Source organism: Miniopterus natalensis, chromosome 2, assembly GCF_054644295.1.
Source record: "Miniopterus natalensis isolate mMinNat1 chromosome 2, mMinNat1.hap1, whole genome shotgun sequence".
NCBI classification, from domain to species: domain Eukaryota; kingdom Metazoa; phylum Chordata; class Mammalia; order Chiroptera; family Miniopteridae; genus Miniopterus; species Miniopterus natalensis.
This window is the reverse complement of record NC_142082.1, coordinates 27,782,458-27,801,558: the sequence shown is the minus strand read 5'-3', so window position 1 is coordinate 27,801,558 and position 19,101 is coordinate 27,782,458. Positions and strand designations below refer to the sequence as shown.

Below are 19,101 nucleotides of genomic sequence, written 5' to 3'. Positions count from 1 at the left end.
TTAGCTATCTGGAGAATATAAGTCATTCGGTCAATTAATCACATCTCCATGGAAAGAGGGACTCAGCCAAAAGAGATTTCGCAATTTATACTGGAGATATTCCAATTTCCACTGGTGGATTCTAAACAGCCAATGTGTCAAAGTGTTCTTCAAGAAGATGTGGAAAAGACATGTCTCAGAAACAATGATTTCCAAATTTCTAAGGCAGTGACACTCTGTCCCAGTTAGGTAACTTGAATTCTCTCTGGGTGATGTGGCTCCTATTATCTTATTTTTTTAATACGAGTCAAAATTCATTTAATTTGTAGACATTTGAGAATAGCAGAAAACTCCTAAGAGAACCGAAGACATTTCATTAGTAGCTCAAAAGTACGTCTGCAATTTGAACTACTAGATTTAAATTGTGATTCGGACCCCCTTATTCATTTTGCATTTGTACCCGATCAGCATTTCTAGGACTTGCTTTGAGAATGGGTGGGAGTCAGTGGCAGTTGCAAAAGACCAATTCTTACTGGCCTGCCAGCCAAGAACAAATTTCTTTGTTGTCTGACCTTGGGAAGAGAGAAATGGAACCAGATCTGAAATCCCAGCTCAGTCAAGCTCTAGGTGTGCCACATCATACTAATTATTTTAACATCACTTCCAAGACAATAAGTGGAAGTTTAAAATTTCCTCTTTGTGTGGGAGGAAAGACCACTTCCTTGTTCATGCTATGGGACCCACGGGGCCTGAAATCTTTATGCTCAAGAGGACAAAAGACAGATCTCTGATTTTTGTTAAAAGGATATAATTCTAAATCATTTAGCTATTCCCCTAGATTTCAAAAGGCCTTCTAAATCCATTCAATAATTAGTCTTTGAATGGTTTAACTTAAAGCTGCCCAGTAAGTTATTTTAAATAGTCTTTATTTAATAACATAAAAAATTGAAATGGGCAATGAAGGAAACTAGTAAGGGAACAAGGTAGGGCGAGGAAAGATCAAGGAGGTCCTAGATCCTGGATGTCCAATTTGCTTTCGGGGAAGTACAGAAGTCTACACCTTGTACCCTAGTCCCAACAGGAGCTCTGGGGTTTTCCAATGTCAAGGTTGGCTGCAGTAGCAGGCTGACCTGAGCCCTCATCACAAGAAAGTATCACAATCTTAGGGTATATCTTCACAATCTAAGGGTACATCTTCTCCCTTAACACTCTCCTGCCCTTGGCCTTTCCAAGCCAAAGTAGAATGTTTGGATGTTTCCTTGTCATGATAAACACGGACCTGGGCAAGATGAATGTATAGGCCATGAGAAGGGTTTCATCAAGGCTCAATTTTGAAAGGAAATGTTTAAAGACCCTTTCCTTGCTAGGTGCTGTCTGTGATTCAGATGCGGCCTTGCCTTCTCTAAAAATGTTGGAACAACTCTGGATTGAAGTGGGCCAAGACCCCAACTAGCTGTCATCAAGTCATGAAAAAGTCAGCTGAAAATATATGGAAAGTTATACGTGGTCAAATTGCCTTTGTATATATTAACAGGTGGATTTTCGGTAAAAATTAAAATAAATCCAGCTAAACAACGTATGGACAGAATAGGGAGCCTGGAAAACACCAGAGCCATGCCACCAGGGTGTGCAGCTGCTGGGTGGGAGTGGAAATCAACAAAGTCTGTGGAATGGACTCTGTTCTTTTTAAAAGTAAGAAATGCTAGCTCTGCCTGTCCCTCTCCAAACCCTGATGCCTTAAGTTACAAGAACAACTTAGTAGTGTTGATACAGGCCTTCATTCCCTATTTGTTGACATCTGGAAGTTCTGCTTTTCATAGTTTTAAGGATTTTGTTAGTTCGGTGTGTTTATGTTTAATTCAAGTTAGACTATTAAAAAAAAAAAAAAAGGCAAGTATGTGTATGAACATACTTGCCTCTACTTTAAAGTAACTCTTGAGAATGCACAGTGGACCCAGCTAGAGAAACTCCCCAAGGAAGGGGATGAATAGCCCATGAAGATGAATTATAGTTGATAAAGTGGATTGTGAAAGACATAAAAATGTTTTCACATCCTTCATTTATTCAAAAACTATCCAGGTAATATCAGTGTCATCAACTGTCAGCATATTTATTAAATGAATAATGTTGGTATTTCAGCAAGTAGTCAAAAAGAAATGACACCATTTACCATAAAAAGGAATTCGCTGAATTTCAAAAGTGTGAGTCTGGGACCCCATAAACCTCCAGTAGGCCATGAGTGAGAGAGAAATTCTCATGCTGGCCCAGCTGACGCCTTCAGCTCCTTGAAAGCAGGCAGTGGTCCAGAGGGGCTCAGTCCCTTCCACACGACCCCATCTGGCTACAAGCTCCCATGTGAGAGGCAGACTGGTCTATTGGCCATGTTTTCTCACTGCCAGGCCTGGTTTCCACGGTGACTCGCAGACAGTTTCAGGATGCTGCACTGTCCCTGGGTGAAAACCAGATAGGCACCTTCTCTCGCATCTTAAATGCACAAATATGATTTGCTTTCCAAAGAAAATGATCCATGATTCTTAAATGAGAGGGAGGAGGAGTGCTTGCTCAGAAAAAAATATTTTAATTTTACATTTGGGAAACAATAAATAGTTATTGTCTTTATAAGTAAATCTAGGCAAGTATGTTATCCATTAAAAATTGATAAAATACTAATTTGAATAGAAATCTCACAAGTTCAAAAGAAATTTAATTTCTTCTTTTTTCAGAAAAAGGCTAAGTTTAGTTCTTATACACTGATTCTAAAGAATACTGTTGACTCAGTAGATTTCCTTCCAGTACACTTGCTCCTTCTGGAGTCAAAAGAGGAAAACAAACCAAATCTCTTGTCCTACAGTAACGGCCACTAACGATTACAATCTTTGGGGAATAGCTGTTAAGATTCCTGAGCACTAATGTTAAGCCTGGTTTTGTTTCATTTGTATTGCTCTGGGGAAATTATTAAAATAGTAATAAGGCTTTGACATGAAATGCTGATTATTTGATTGGTTTAAATGTAGTTTTTAATAAATTCCACCCTGATGGCAATTCAAAAGGAATTGTTTAAGTTTTGGCTACTTACCTTTTGTCCCTTCACTCCGTGGCAGTCACATTTCCCACAGCCAGAGCCAGCACATCCACCCTGGAAGTAAGAGAAAAAGTCTTTAAATAGAAGAACTCTTGCAAATGGAAGTCCATATTTGAATTGAAATGATTTTTGCATCTTCACTTATTAAGGGGAAAAGTCCTACCCTGTTATTATGAGCATGATCTTAAAGTATGTGATATCTGAATTTGACCTAATGGGACTGTCACGTACGTGTCCTATGGTCCATCTCTCTTGCGCTAACAGACAGAATAGAAATCCTGCAGTAGCACACATCAAAGCATTACTTAGTCCAGAAAGTGAAGATTGTCACTTATACTTTTTGAAGTGGACTCTCCAAGGCAGTATGTTAACAAGACACAAGGTGATGAAAATCACACTTCTGATTTAGGATTTTAAGACCTCAGCTACCTCCTGAAACCATGGGAGATAGCTCAGGGGGTGCAGAGTCCATGCTTCGTCCCTCTCATTCCCAGGGAAATGCAGGCATGCAAAAAAACAACACATCTGTGCAAAGAGGAAATAAATGAAAGGGCTTATTCTGAAGCCCAAACTCTAAAGAACTGATTTTTAACCCAATTAAAGCTCAAATGTTCAATTAAAGAACATTCAACAACAAAATGTACCTTGTAGTTCATTTCTAGCATATAAATTAATGTCAAAACTGCACAGAAAAGAATTTAAGCATGTCATAAAAGCTGGAGGAGAAGGGAACTAACATGTTCAAATGCCCACCAGTTGCTACAGACAATCAGCTGCCATCCCCATTTTACAGGTGTGAAAAATGAATTAGGAGGCTTAATATAACATGCAAGCATGAGGCTGAAACTAGAACAAAATTTCAACTTCCATTGCAAAACACTTCCAACACATTAAAAGATAAACATATGATGGCACCTATATACGTTTACAATCTCCTTAGAAGAACCTAAATTTTAAACCAAAATAGACAAGTATTATGGACAGAATGTAAGAGGGTATGACTGAAATAATTTTAAGGAGCTTATCAGTTTGAGATAAAATGTATAGCTAAATTCTGCTTTAGGTGATAGGTTTCTTGAAAATAAAACCATACTGTTAATTGTGCTGTGATCATGTGAAGTCTATTTTTTTCAACAATATACTCATCTTGGGTCCCTTGCCATGGAGATCTTCTGCATAACACAACTACATCTGAAGATATTTATTTTATAAGTAAAGCCTGAACAAGTCCCTCCAAGACAGTAAGCTGTTCTTAATTTTATATTTTGGAAATGGGGATAATTGACAATAATCCAGACTCCTAAGATTATGGTTCTGTTTCTTTCCCTGGCTCACATTTTGGGCAAATCTTCAGCATGCACTCTCATAACCTCTTAACATTTTTAATCAATCCATGTTCACAGTTTGCTTCACATTCTGGGTTTTGATGACCAAAAACATGAGGCCGAAATTTTAAACCTGTGCTCCAGAAGGTTCATCCAAAATGCACAAATACTGGGACCAAGAGATTCAAGAGCTGTGCCTTCCTCAACGTCACCATCTCTTGTCCAATCCCCAGGTGAGCGCTGATGTTCCCTACCTGGGTTCCCACAAATGTTGACTATATGCCTCTATTGCAACATTTACCGTGTTTCTTATAGCGTTTACGTTTATGTCTCCCCAGCACCCCGTGATCACTTTGGGGGCAGGACCAGATCCTCCCCGCCAGCCTGATACAGACTGTTATTTCATCTGAGACTACATGGGTTGTAAAACTGACATTAAGAAATGAAGAACAGCACTGATTCAACCTCAATTGTTAGATCTACCCCATTTTCAGAGCTGTTAAAACGGTAATGAATGGGCATCTCAGAATAGAGTAGTAGGTTCCTGATTACTGTTGTTTTGTTGTTGGTGGTGGTGTCCATTGAATCAACTTTAAATAGCAACCTAGACAACAACCCAATGACACTGACATGTCAACTCACAGCATATTACTGCATAAGGGCACTGTCGGGAAGGACTCCAAAAGGGAACTCAGCAATGACTGTGAGACCAATCCAGATCACCAGACCAGACAGAGAAGAGTGGAGGCTCTCAGGGGTGCATGGGTCTCAGGAGCTGCCCCACGCTGCTAGGTGAGCCCCCAGACCAGGAAAGCCCAACAGGGGAGGCAGCTCCAAGTCATGGGCTAGGGACTGGCCTCCTTTCTGTTGCCACCCCATTCCCCACTACTTTCCTGCTTCTAAGCCAGGTTAAGAAACACACCTCTGCTCTTTAAACTCTGCTCAACTCCACTCCACTCCTACAGAAGGAAAAACCAGCTGGGCGAAGGCCCATTTATTTGTATAGTCCACGTGGGAAATGTCTACCTTCCACGCAGGCCTAGCTGGCAGCACCCAACAGCAGCCGGAAGCAGGGCGGGCTTTTCTACTTAAAGTTCAGTAACAGTTTCTTCAAAGCTTCCAATCAGGGAATCCAATAACTTAAGCTGAAAACGGCTATCTAAAGATGCTGGTTTTTTTCCTTCTGAAATGTTGATAAAATCTCAGAGGCTTATCTTAATTTAATTTGAGGGAAGTTATAAAAATGAATTTCCTGGAACCGTTCCCTTAAGCTATCAGTAAATGCCTTAATGGCAGGGGACCCCAGATAAGAGGTTACAGGGGCACAATTGTGGATGTTGGGGTCAAGTTGCTTTGTGAGCCTTTGCTACAGAAATACACCCCGCGTGTGGGTAACAAATAATCAGTTTTGCCTTGGGTAGCAGTTCAGGTCATGGCAAACATTGGAGAAAATCTAAAATAAAAAATAAAGGAATAAAGCCTCTTTTATAAAAGCTCTATTATAGAAATAAAGGACCCTTACCCTGCCCCCACCAGCTCACATCAGGCAAAACTGGGTTTTCAATTCTCAGACCAAAGACATTCACGGTTCCTTATCTGCTTTATACATTTGGGAAATTTTACTACCAATTCTGGCCCTAGAAGGCAATTCCAAAGAACTGATAATTCCAAGAAAAAGTATGGTCAACTTTTCAGAACAAAGTGCATTTTTAAATTATTTTTTTAATTTTAATTCTTATCCGAGAATATTTTTTCCATTGCTTTTCAAAGAGAGTGGAAGGGGGAGAGAAAGAGAGAGAGAGAGAGAGAGAAAGAGGGACACTGATGTGAGAGACACACCAATTGGTTGCCTCCCACATGCACCCAGATCAAGCTTACAGCTGAAGTACGTGCCCTTAACCAGTATCGAACCCAGGACCCTTCAGTCCACGGGCCGACGCTCTAAGCAAACCAGCTAGGGCCAAAGGGCATTTTTTTAGACCATGATGTTTGTTTCATATTCTGGGTGGCCTAGCATTTTATGTAAATGGTTCTGTAAAAAATAAAAATAAAAACAACTAATTTTTAGAATAACAAACAAAAATCATAAGCTGCACATTTGCCTTGCTAAATAAAATCTACTTTGAAATATCACTCGTCTGGTCCTTTACAATCACTCACATAATGGCCCATGCTGGCTAGCACCCTGGCATACAGAGGTATTTTAGTTGTGATTCAAGGAAGCACTGCTAAAAAGAACACCAATGATACTCTCTGAGCATCCCTTTTGAATCATGTGTAATGCATGATTTTGAAATAGCTAATTAAAATAAAAGCCTTGAGTAATGCAAGTCTCAATTGCCCATTGTAAATTACTCTGTTTGAAAGGGCAAATAAACTATATGAGTTATTCAGATTCACAATTCCTTTAGTGACCTATATGTTAAAAGCTATGTCATAAATGTCTTGACTTCCTGAGGAATTACATTTTGCACCTGGACCTCTCAGCAATATCAAAAGATATATATAGTCTCACAGATGCACACAGCTCCCTACTGGCTACACATCTGAGGGAATTAAGGAGGCTGCTCGTTTTTCCCAACATCTGAAATATATTGGGCCCCATCAACTAGTTCCCATCTCATCTGTTTCAGATTCTAGAATGGGAAGAACTTGTACATTTTGTGAAGTACTCACACTCTTTCTTTCCGCCTTTCCCCTCATTGGAGTCAAGTCAATTAGCTCCAAGTCCCCACAGCAATGTCTGTGCTTTCTTTCCATAAGGCAATTGCTTAACCCAAATTGTCATGGTAGACAAAAGTCGGTCATGGGGAATGTGGCCGAACATCCCAAAGGTCACAGAGTTGTGGGTCTCAGTCTCACTTATAGAAGTAGACCATGGACGGCCATACAGCCAATAATTTACCATGAGAGTGGAATAAGTGACCTCCACACGGAAGCTGAACTGAATTAGCTGTATTTGAAACAGAAAAAATACATTGGTTTCTCAGTGAAGTCTGTCAGACACATATGTGCACACACCACTTCAATAGCAGGGATCTACTTTAAACACCAAAAATAATACAATTGTAAAGGAATGAGAAAGGTACAACAAAATAATGCCTAAAGCAAACAACTTTTATATTCTGTACGAGTCTCTCTATACTTCCCAGGGTATGATAAAGCAATTAATATTATTCGCGTTTTCTTTCATGTCCCAATTTAAGATTTTCAGAGAGTCAAACCATCAGCATTAATCCGATAAAGTATGTTAAGTTCTAAAAATTCCCAAAGATTTACGATATAGAGCACTAGTGCCAAAGAAGGAAGGGGAATGATGGAGGTCAACGACTTCAATTTGAAATGAAGCCTATTTCCGCTCTTTCTCTGGTCTACAAGGGAGTTCTCGACATTAAAGCTGGTTCCATGTGGGGATGCAGGAAAGGGAAGGCTGGCTAATTCTGTTTAGAGAGTGCTTTTCTTCTTAACCAAAGGATGCCAACTGCTGTGTGTGTGTGTGTGAGAGAGACAGAGCGCACTATAATGCCAATTTGTTATCTGTGACAAATCTACAGTAGGAAAGCGTATTTGGAATGAACTAAGCAGAGTGAAATCCTCAGTTTTCTGAGTTTTTTCCTGCTTTGATGGGAGATAAATCTTTATCATCACAGCTTTAACAGTTTTTATGTGTTTCACATCCCACCAAATAGGGACATGTAGAGATCTGCCAAGTCTAAACAGCTTATCTTTCAAATTCCTTTTCACATTCCCTGTGCTGTGCAAAATGTCAACATAGTTTTGTGGTGATATTACTATTCCAATTTTCTCTCTGGTGGTAGCACTTTTTCAGGAAATCTTTTGAATAATTATCGGTCCAACTAAAGAAATATATATGACAGAAAGAAATATGTATTAGGGCTACCTGGGCTGAAATTAAAAGTGTACAGAAACTAAAAGTAGAGCTTTCAGGCCCGCCTGGTGGGATTCTCAAGTGGAATGACCACTTTGGAAAACTGTTCGACAGCATCTCCAGAAGCTGAGCGTTCACACGCCTTTCCCAGCAATTCCACTCCCGGTGGATGCCCCGCAGCTACGCCTGCCGGCACGCATCAAAGGACATGTTCATGCAGTTTTATTACTGAAAGCATTTTAATTAAACTCTCTGCCTTATCAGGTGCTGCTGGGGTTGGAGCTTTTCAATTCTATCATTTTAAATCCTATTTCATTACCAAAACATGTTGGTGTGGTAAATAAAAGATGATCACCAAATAAAACACACAAAAAAACAGGCAACAAACACACTCCTCTTGGATAAGAAAACATCATAAAAAGATATAGAGTATATGTGGAGAATTTTAATATGTATTTCCTAACTTCTACCCTATTTGTAATTTTAATAAGCATATGCTATTTTGGGTAAATCTTGTTTTAAAATTTTGTTTGCTATCATGAGGTTCTGGAAAATGACTCTCTGTACCTCCATGCAGTCCCCACCCCGAGAGGACTGCCCTGAAAAGAATCTTAAAACTCCTTCAACAGAAGAGCACACCATACACCATATGGTCCGACTGGAGTCAGTTCAAGAACAAGTGAAACTATCCTTGATGAAAGAAGTCAGAATAGTGGTGACCTTCAGTGGGGTTGACTAACAGGGGGTATGAAGGAGGCTTCTGGAAACATTCTCTGCTTCGCCAGTATGGTCATTACATGGGTGGGTGGTTTCATCTGCAAAACTTCACTGAGCTATGAACTTACACTTTTTTCCATTTTGTTGTACTTCAATTTTTTAAAAAGACAAAGACATACTCAAGGGTGTTCATAGCAGCACTATACACAGCAGCTCCAAATGGAAACAGTCGAATGGATTCATACACAAGGGTACATATTCACAGACTGGAGCCGTCTACACACTGCACACACACCGGCTACAACAGGGTTGGATCTCACAGACGTAAGACTGAGCAAACTGAAGCCAGGCGCAAAAGAACACACTGGGTGATTCCATTTATGGTGACATAAAGTTCAAAACTAAACAAAATGAAGTTGGGTAGTAGTTACCCTAGGGGGCTATTAGTGATGGGGAGGAGACCCAAGGGGTTTCTTGGCTTCTGGAAACATTCTGGCTCATGATCTGGCTTCTGTTTTGTGGTGTGTTCACTTTGCGCAAGATGCACTGAGCTGTGTATTTCTTTATAAAGTGTATCCCCACAAAAGTGTGTATAAAATGTTAAAATTACTAACCAAATAGAGAGCAAAATATCAGCCGAGTGTTTCAGTACAAATAATAACTTCTTAAAGGCTTATATTTGCACAACATTTTTGAACTTCCAGAAATAGGCTTGGCATTGTAGATTTAAGGGTGACTGACAATCCGTGTGCTTTCACCTGCATTTGTTTTATTATTACATCATCATCATTTTGTTGTGATAAATGTTAAGAGAGATGTAATTTAAAAGATGTGAAAATAATTCTTCATCATTAATTCAACAGAAAGGAGAATTTCATTAAATAAAATAACCGTTCTGTTCCATCCAATCACGGAAAACATGAAAACAGAACATCCTTACTACTTTTTAAACTTACAAAATATTTCTGCTCTAATTTGAAAACAACTATGAGTGTTGATACATTCTTGGCGCAACAACAAATTCGCATGAAACATTTGAGAAACAAACTGAACTTCTGGTGTGCAGCGTCTCTCTCTCTCTCGTAGTGTGACCAAGGATTGTGCATGTGAAATGCATGCTGTGCTGTTTCTCATTAGAGACTGGCTGCAGAGCCTGCACAAGGCTCCCGGCAAATAACATGCGTTGATGAAATGAGGGTGTTTGCTTGGCTCCTCTGACCATCAACACATGTGATTGCAGTTCTGTTCTCATTTTGCCCCATCGGACAATTTTTGTTGACTTGCTTTCATTCCTTCTCTTCCCTCTCCTCCACTCAATGGGGGTGAAACATTAAATGTCCCTGCCTGGGGAATAGGCTGGACTGGAGGAAATGACAACGAAGCCCAGCACTGGACCTCCAGGTCATTGGTCTACTCCAGCTGCAAACAGATGTGACTATAATTAGTCCCCATGTGATGATGGTTCAGTTGGCTGTGTGCGAAACAAGTTGGGTTGAGTGTGTCCACTGGGACCCAGGAGTAGAAACCATGCCTGGAGGTTGGAACTGGGGGAGTCACGGGTGCTCTCCTAGTGGTTGCTGACTCACTGGCCTGATGCATAAATGCAGAGGAGTTGATTTGGGCAGGTTTCCAGTCCAGGGGTCCTCCTACACTCCCCGGAACGTTCTCAACTGTCCAGGGCAAAGGTGTGGACATAGAGACTTTTTGGCTCTCGGTGAAACTCAAATTTCCTAATTTCAGAGGAGGCGCTTCCATCAGTAAGTAAATTTCTCACCCTCAGCTATTCTCTCCAAGTTCCCTGAACTCTTTTCTCACCAGCTCCTCCTCCGTCCCCCATACAGCCATCACCTTTCCTTCCTTCCCTCCAGTCTCCACACCTTCCACACTGACTTGCGTAGTCAAAGACTCTTTTACAAAAGCCACAAACATGTATTTTCCAGCCACTCTGAAGAACAGCAAATTTTATCCAGCCAGCCATGAAAAAAAAAAGTTGGACTATTTCCTCCAACTCTGGAAAAATGTGCACCTCCTCTTTTGGGCTGGAGTACATGGAGCTCTTCTAGCTATTTTTGTTTTTCATCTTTCCTCTCTCTATGGCTTCAAAATACAAATATAAACCAGTCTTTGCTCCTTCCCCACTCTGGTTGGCCACTGCCACTCAGATATACACCTTTATTTCTTACTTCTGAATTCCAAGACCAGGCCCAACAGGGGGACATCGGCAGGAAGAGAAGCTATCCCAGGTGGGACTGGTCCATCCATTCACTCACACTTAGTCTCGGTGCCGAATTTTACCTAATAGGTAAGATTTTAGCATCTACTCTGCACCTGGTATAGGCCAGGCATCCGCTGGAGTAGAGAATGTAAAGTTGAACATGTTAGTGAGTGAGAAATTACAATGCAATGCGCCCCACAAGAGAGGTGAGCAGAGTCCCACAGACAAGCCAAGGAGGGAGCCCTATGCCTGTCCAAGGGACACGGGGATCCCCAGAGCAGATCCTACTGGGGTAGTGAGAGAAGGCAGGTGTGGAGAGGAGGCGATGCTGTAAGAGGCGAAGGCGTGACAGAGCATAGCCGAAGAGCACACAACACCTGGCGTGTGGAACAGGTGCTGGGGCACAAAAGGGACACTGCCAGTAGTCAAGACAGAGCCAAAAACATTTGTAAAAGGGAGTAACAGGGGAGATATACTCTCCTAGGAAGAAAACAGAATGAGGGAAAGACAGCACAGGGGACTGGCTGGGAGGCAGGCACAGGTGCCGGGGGGGAGGTAATAGGTAAGACCACCAATTCCTGAGGCACACAGGGAGTCCAACCTGAGGTCTTGGCCGAAAGGCCTCATACCAGTACAGCAGAACCACCGCGCGTTGTTCCTAACTTCTGTGTTTTCCTTTGTATACCAATAGTTTTGAGACTGAAATGAATCTATCATTGCTATCTTAAAAAGTGATAGCTAATTTCCTGGAAATTCCAAAACCTGGGTAGAATAAGTGCCTTCTTTCTCATTTCTAGCCATAAATAAATTACAGCTTAATCAACTGCATACACAATTCCAAGTTTAACATGTAATTCAAAAGTATGTTTTTAAACAGAAGTACAGTGTGCTTTCTTCACACCCGTCACCATCACTAAATCCACCTGGAGGAGAAATGCAACAGAGTGCATATGGTCTCTTCCTGCAGGTACATGCTGGTCTAGGAGGAGGAAAACACCTATGAAACTAAATAACCTGGGGATGGTTATTACTGCTGCTGTACAGATACAAGGTGCTGGAGAAAGAAAAATCATTTTGTGCTGGGATGGCACACTGCGAGAAGGGATGTAAAAATGTAGACATGAGCATTTGTTTAGTAACCGCACCATGCCAGGGGCTGGCAAGACACTGCACATGCCTCACAGGGGGGCAGGTCCCCGAAACCCTGAACCATGAGTGAGATATCAGGGCCGGGATGGCAAATGTGGACATTCCAGAGAGAGGGAAGAGCCGTGTGAACCAGTATGGAGACTGCAAGTACAGAGGAAGCTGAGGAACACTGAGAAGTTTCCAGAGGACTGAACCACAAGAGCATATACGGGTGCAGTGGAAAACGCAGATTTCAGCCATATGGTTTTAAAGGGTCTGCACGCCACTCTAACACAGCTAGACACCATGCTCAAGATGGGGAAGACATGTAACATTTTCAGTACCAAGGATAGTAAAATGGATATTCTTTCTTGTTGGATAGAATCTAACTACATATCAAACAAGTGTAGTATAATATAGGTTAATTTGCTGCTACTTCCATTGCACAGAGACTGTACAATAGCCTGTGACGATGGCAATCATAGCTGCTCACCTTTCTTGTCAGATATGGGGCATGTTTCAGAAAAATATGCATGTTTAGGCCAATCCCAGCCAGCCAGCCAGCGTGAAGCTAAAGTGTAATTTTCATACCTGCACTCAGTCTCAAATACCAGACTCATCTGTAAAAACAGTTTTCAAAAATAAGTGGAAGGATTTGCCCTCTTTATAAATGACAGACTCTGAAATGCCACAATACTGTCTTCAAACTCGGAGGAGTCACTCTTGGGAAACACGACCCCCCACTCCAGGATAACATGGCTTGATTTAATCTTTAAAACCAAGTTTGAAAACTCATTCAAAATGTAAACGAACTTCACGGAATGAAATTTCATGTAATAAGCTCCATGGAGCAATGAATATCCAGAAAGGCAGGGTAGCAACCCCTCTCTTCATTCGACAGGAGGCCAAAGACCCGGCTGGAAGACTGCGTGACAGACTCCAGGTCACATGCAAATGTCAGCAGGGCCACAACCAAAGCCTTCAACAAGTTCATTGGGTTTTTATGGAAGATAATGGATGGTGGACCCAAAACACTACTATGCAAGCCATAAGTGGTGCTTTCAAAGGACCGGTCTAAAAACACGAGCATAACACTTATGGTTAAAGAGGAAAAAGATGGGGTAAACCACAGAAGGAAGCTGAACTTCTGCTGGTCCAAGCCGTGGTTTCCCGATGACATGCTGTGGTATTCACACTGTGGGTGTGAGATGAGGCCGGGAGATACCTCTGAGGTTCTTGTGCAAGTCATCATTTTCAAACCACACTCCCCCATTACGTTCCCGCGCAGAGTCCTAGTCCTAAGACTTAGAAAAGCAAGCCTTAAGTTTACCAGCACCTACGGAAACCAAATGGTCTAATCAAGCAAATTCCAACTGGTGCGCCACAAGAATGTTTAAAACATGCGATACCTGACTACTGAGTCGGGGCATGACCTCTTTTCCCTTAGACTGTCAAATTTTAAAAATGACAACAGCCAACACTACAATAGCTGTCTGGTGTGAATGAGTCAAAATTATACCTATTTTTTTTGGCAGATCAGCAAAAATATATTTTTTGGTGTGTCTCAGAATTTTAGTAAGTAGTTTATGTGCCATGAGATGAAAAAGATTGAAAATCATTGGTCTAATCTGCTGGCAAATAGGATACTATATATCTTTCAACATGTCTTACAACTTGAGAAAACGTTCTTACCTTTTCCAAGATAACTTTGAAGAAATATTTAACAGACTCAGGCCATTCATAATTTATTATAAACATATATATAAAATATGGAATTTATAACTCGTACCATTTCCTTGGTCCTTCTATTTGAATGATACAAAAACAACCCTAGTTTCTTCATTTCCTCATTTACATTCACTAGATACTTATTTCCCCATTGCCTACTGTGTATACAACAGTTTTAAGAGATTTGTGGAGATAAAAATATGATTTCTAATCACAAAGTACTTATATTAAGCATGTTAATATCTAGAAAATTCTAGACAGCCTTTTGCTACCACTTACTGTGAATTTTTAATTAAACAGAATCCATGTTGAGTCAGGGTGAACTGGACAGTGAACACAGGTCAAAACAAATATTTTCTGGTGTGGTTTGTCTCACTGGAGACAGAAACCATGTTTGTGCTGCTAATAACTATATTTTCACATTTTGATGATGATCTTTATATGCTGAACGGTAGCTAATTCTTTTTCTTTGAAAACCTTTTGTGTCTTTGCTATAAATTGCCAATTCTAAAGTTCAAATTTCTACGTTAATTTCTAAGTAAAGTTTCATTTTTAGAACAGTCCATTATTATTTCTGCATTTGAGGGAACAAGGCCCTACTCAAAGGGAGAAACTAACAAGAACAAAAGCAAATGAACTGAAAGGGAGGGAGTCATCAGCATGGAGTACGGGGAAGATTCCCTACATGCAATGAGTTGAGCCAGCTCTTGAAAGAAATTAAATATGAATGAGCCAAAAACTAATACAACGATTCAAAAGGAGAACCTGGCCAGACAATATTTGAAAAATGAAATCCTTAGTATACTAAAATAATAATGATGCAATCAGCCAAATTCAGACTGATTAGATATTTTTTTCTCTGTAGATAGTATACCTGACAGTGAAGAGTATCAATTTGGATTTTTCTTTTTATTAAAATATCTGATTTGACAAGATGGTAAAAATGACCCCACTTTCAATTCATTTTGTGACTTGCAGATAAAATACCAAGAGAGAACTCAATTGTTCCGAGTTGCTTTTTCTTTACTTGTTTCTAGTAGTTGGATTCCAACACTAAAGTCATAGGTGTGGCCAGTCACTGTTTTCTTAAATTATCAAAAAGATTTTGAATCATAAATTAATCTCATGCTAAGTATCAACAGCATACATACCTAAAATTTATATAATGTTATTAACCAGTGTTACCCCAATAAATTTATTTTTAAAAATCAATAGCATCCTAATTAATATATAAATTGCAATGTCTCCACACCCACCATATATTTTTAGTGTATTATTGTTTGTAATATAAACTTTGTGCTTGCTATTGATCCCACTTTCACAAAGAAATATGGGCATTATATGTCTGTGTGTATGTGTGTGTGTACATGGAAATATTCTTTTATGATAGGCAAAATCTTGAAACCTTTCATTCACCTTTTTGATCAATTCACAATGTACTCCTGCAGAACCCTCACCTTGGAAATGTATATTTCCTTTGAAATCAGACAAATCTAGTTGTTTTGCCATTAAAAGAAATTGAGTCATTGTTTTATGCTACTCAGAGAATAAATATAAGCGTTTTCACATTTGTAATTAAATTTGATTGATGGCTTATTATGTGTTAGGTCCTGTGATAAAGCAACTAAGACAATGAATAAGGTCCCGGCTGGAAACTAACAGAAGCTTATCCTTTATCACATATGATAAATTAAATTAAAAGGCGTGTGATTGAAAAGTATTTTAAAGTTAATAGAATCCAATCCAAAACCATCTGAATGATATGTATTTTGAAGAGATAAGAGTGCTATAAATTGAAAATTCCTTCCAGAGTCTTACATCAACATATCTTGAAACACACTGAAAATAAGTGAATTCATAGTATGAGTTGTGTTTCCTTAAAGGTTAAATTTACTCAGGCTGCACAATTATTCAACCACATCATGTCTTTGCTATTTAGCACACAAAGTAGAATGGTGGAGTGGATTACAGCCTAACATCTTTTTACTAGTTTCCAACTACTAAAAATAACCAAAACAAATTAATAAATAAAAAATACTAGCTTTTCAGCCATAGATTTCAATTTAAGTTTAACTAGAGCTTTTGATAATCACACTATACCAAAAAAATAATAAGACACTGTGGTATTAATATGTATATTAAAATATTTTAAAAATCCATAATCATTAAGTGTCTTTAAAAATGTAAATATTAAGTTATGTTCAGTATAGTTTTAGTGGTAGATGCATTTCATAGCATTAAAAATGAAAAATACATTTAGGGTATGTGCAGCCTGGATCTGTCAACCAAAATATTGGTTCACATTACCTGGCAATACTGAGCAACCCAGAGCACACTGCACTATGTCAAAGTCCTCAGCATGACATCTGAGTGCCAGGGCCACTGCAGGTTCTTGTCATTTCTCTTCTGGCCCTGGAGTGATTTCTGGTGTGTGCACTTAAGTAAACTTTCAGAACCACACATACTTGGATTTTTCCATCTTGTTAATTTGTGTACTTTACCTTTTTAAGGCAATACTCTCCAGCCTTTATTTTTCTTTCTACAAACCATCATTTCCTCCCCCTCCATCCACCCAGTCTTAATTATTTTATATTGTTTTTTAGCTCATTCGCCCTAATTAGGTGGTTCCATTGGTGACCAACCTCATGATTCACTCTTTAGTCTGACACAACATGTTTATTCTAAACTTCATGCAAGTCTAAAACAAATTGCTTGAAAGTACTTCAACAACAATCATGCTTTTTAAAAAAGGCTTGTCTACAAAATCTGGGTGGAGCAAAACACATGAAGGGAAATCTTATTTTAGCCTAAGGAGTTGAAGGAATCAAGTGGTCCATCTCTCCTCTTTTGTTCTACTCTGTTGACTAGACAGGAAACTGACATAGCACAGACCTTCTCGCTTTGAAAACCAGAGCAAACCTTTCCTGAAACAATTCATTGCACCAAGAGGGAAAACTCACTGTCCAGTCATCTGTGAATGGTTTTCAAATGCTTTGGTTCATAAGAAAAATAGAAGCAAAAGTTTCTTGTTAAGAATGTGTTGAGAAAATGTATAATTTTAAATCAAAACAAGTCAATCATTCTTCCTGAAATCTGTTGATGTAATGAACACAGAAATTAGAAGTTGACTACTGTCAACTGACATGCATTGCACAGGTAGGGCCACTGACCAAAATATCACATTCCCAGGCAGCTCATTTACTCCTTGTATGAGATATACAGCTGTTTCCAGTTACTCTGAACATTGCTGCCCTTGAGACTGTCCCCATGCAACCCTCTTAAATCTCTCTCCTGATCTCTGAAGCCAGCAGCCACCCTTCTGCTCCATGCCACCTCTCTGCTGTGATGGGCCCATCATTTACGGAGCTCCTACGCCCTTTGTATTAATATTTAATGAAGACCAGCTATCAACACAGAGCCTACAGGACAATATCCCCTTTCCTGGGTCTCCTAGAGGTAAGTGTAGAGTTTGTGGGTATCATACGGACATAGAGTGTCAATACTGTTCTGTTTAATGAGGACAGAGTTTCAGTCAGAGAAAATGAAAGGAGTTCTGGAGACAGATGGTGGTGATGGCTGCACAGCCATGTGAATGCGCTTAAAGGCACTGGACTGTACACTTAAAAATGGTTACAGTGGTAAGTCGTATGTTATGTATATTTTACCACAACAAGAAAAAATGTTTAAAAAAAAAAAAGTTTTTTTCACAAATTCTGCTAACTCTCCTTAAAGCCTCAATGTTCTCCCAACAGTACTCTTGCTGGAGGATCATGCTCATAAGAGACAGCCTGTCATCCTGGGGGGGAGATGAACCCGCCACAGACTTCTCTGCTCACATAAGCCCCTCACCCATTCCTACAGAAGGGCTGCCTCCTCTAGAAATTGGCCACTAAGTTCTCTGCTGTTCGGTTCTAATTTTGGATTCTCTGAAAAAATTTTTGATGTCTCCTCCCTTTCCACCTACCAGATGTGAGGCTCTGCTTGCTCACTTATTTGGCTACATTCTCCTGAAGCACTACCATTTCTGTGTATGTGTGTGTGTGTGTGTGTGTGTGTGTGTAAGAGAGAGAGAGAGACAGGGAGACAGAGAGACAGAGAGACAGGGAGACAGGGAGACAGAGAGAGAGACACAGAGAGAGACAGAGATTTTGAGATATAATTGCCATACATCATTGCAGAAGTTTAAGGTGTACAGCATCATTTCTTATATTTAGGAAAAGAAAGCCCCAGTATTTCTTTGACTCTCCAGCAGCACAAGAGCTCCCTTAGCCCTTGAATCAAGTGTCTATTCAAATTCCTCAAAATATATTTAAGGCTCAATTTCCATAAACCAAGAAAGAAGACACAACATGCAGAGATTGTTCTATTTAAATCACTCCTAGAAAGCACAGATATTCCACCATCCCTAAGGGAATCCACCCAAAGGGAGATACTTAAGGAACTCAGACACGCACACCAGGGATTTACATCAGTGGGAAGTGACCCTGGCATCTGGTTTGAGTGTCATCACTGTGAAAATTTTTGTTTGAAAACTGCGTTACCACTTCCTATGAGATTCGCCACACAAACACGGCGTGAGGGAAATCACTACAGAGGCATTTGGGCCCTTGGCCAGACATTGTCTCCTAACAATGCACACATTTCTTCCTATTTTCATGTCTAGTGCCCTGTCCAGTGCCTGTCACGTAGCAGGAACTTCAGCACACATCTGAACAAGACATCTGAGCCTTCTGCGGAGGCCAAAGCAGCACAAGGACACACAGACTGTCTCAAGGGTGACAGTCTCAAGGACTCATTCGAGGCCACTGTACAATTGGTTCACAGGGAAGAATGGGCTCCCCATCCCAGCTGTGAACAAGTAAGAAGCCAGGACACACAGAATCTGTTAAAGAATTTCAAAAACACACAAGAAGCCCATGGCTCCCACCGTAGCATCACTCCTCCATTCCTACTGCTTGTGGTTCTACCCCAAATTTCAATAGAATTTGACAGAATGGAGTGTATGGTCTTTGAATCCACATGGGAGGAGGAAGGGAAA

At 40.1% G+C, this 19,101-nt stretch overlaps 1 protein-coding gene across 1 annotated transcript in view; it reads right to left on the bottom strand.

The window, feature by feature from the left end:
• COL4A1 (collagen type IV alpha 1 chain) overlaps window positions 1–19,101 on the bottom strand; it is a 127,682-nt gene that overhangs the window by 71,696 nt on the left and 36,885 nt on the right. Inside the window, exon 2 of the mRNA XM_087814229.1 lies at window positions 3,056–3,115. Coding sequence (XP_087670355.1) covers window positions 3,056–3,115 — 60 coding nt within the window. The remainder of the gene's footprint in view (window positions 1–3,055; window positions 3,116–19,101) is intronic.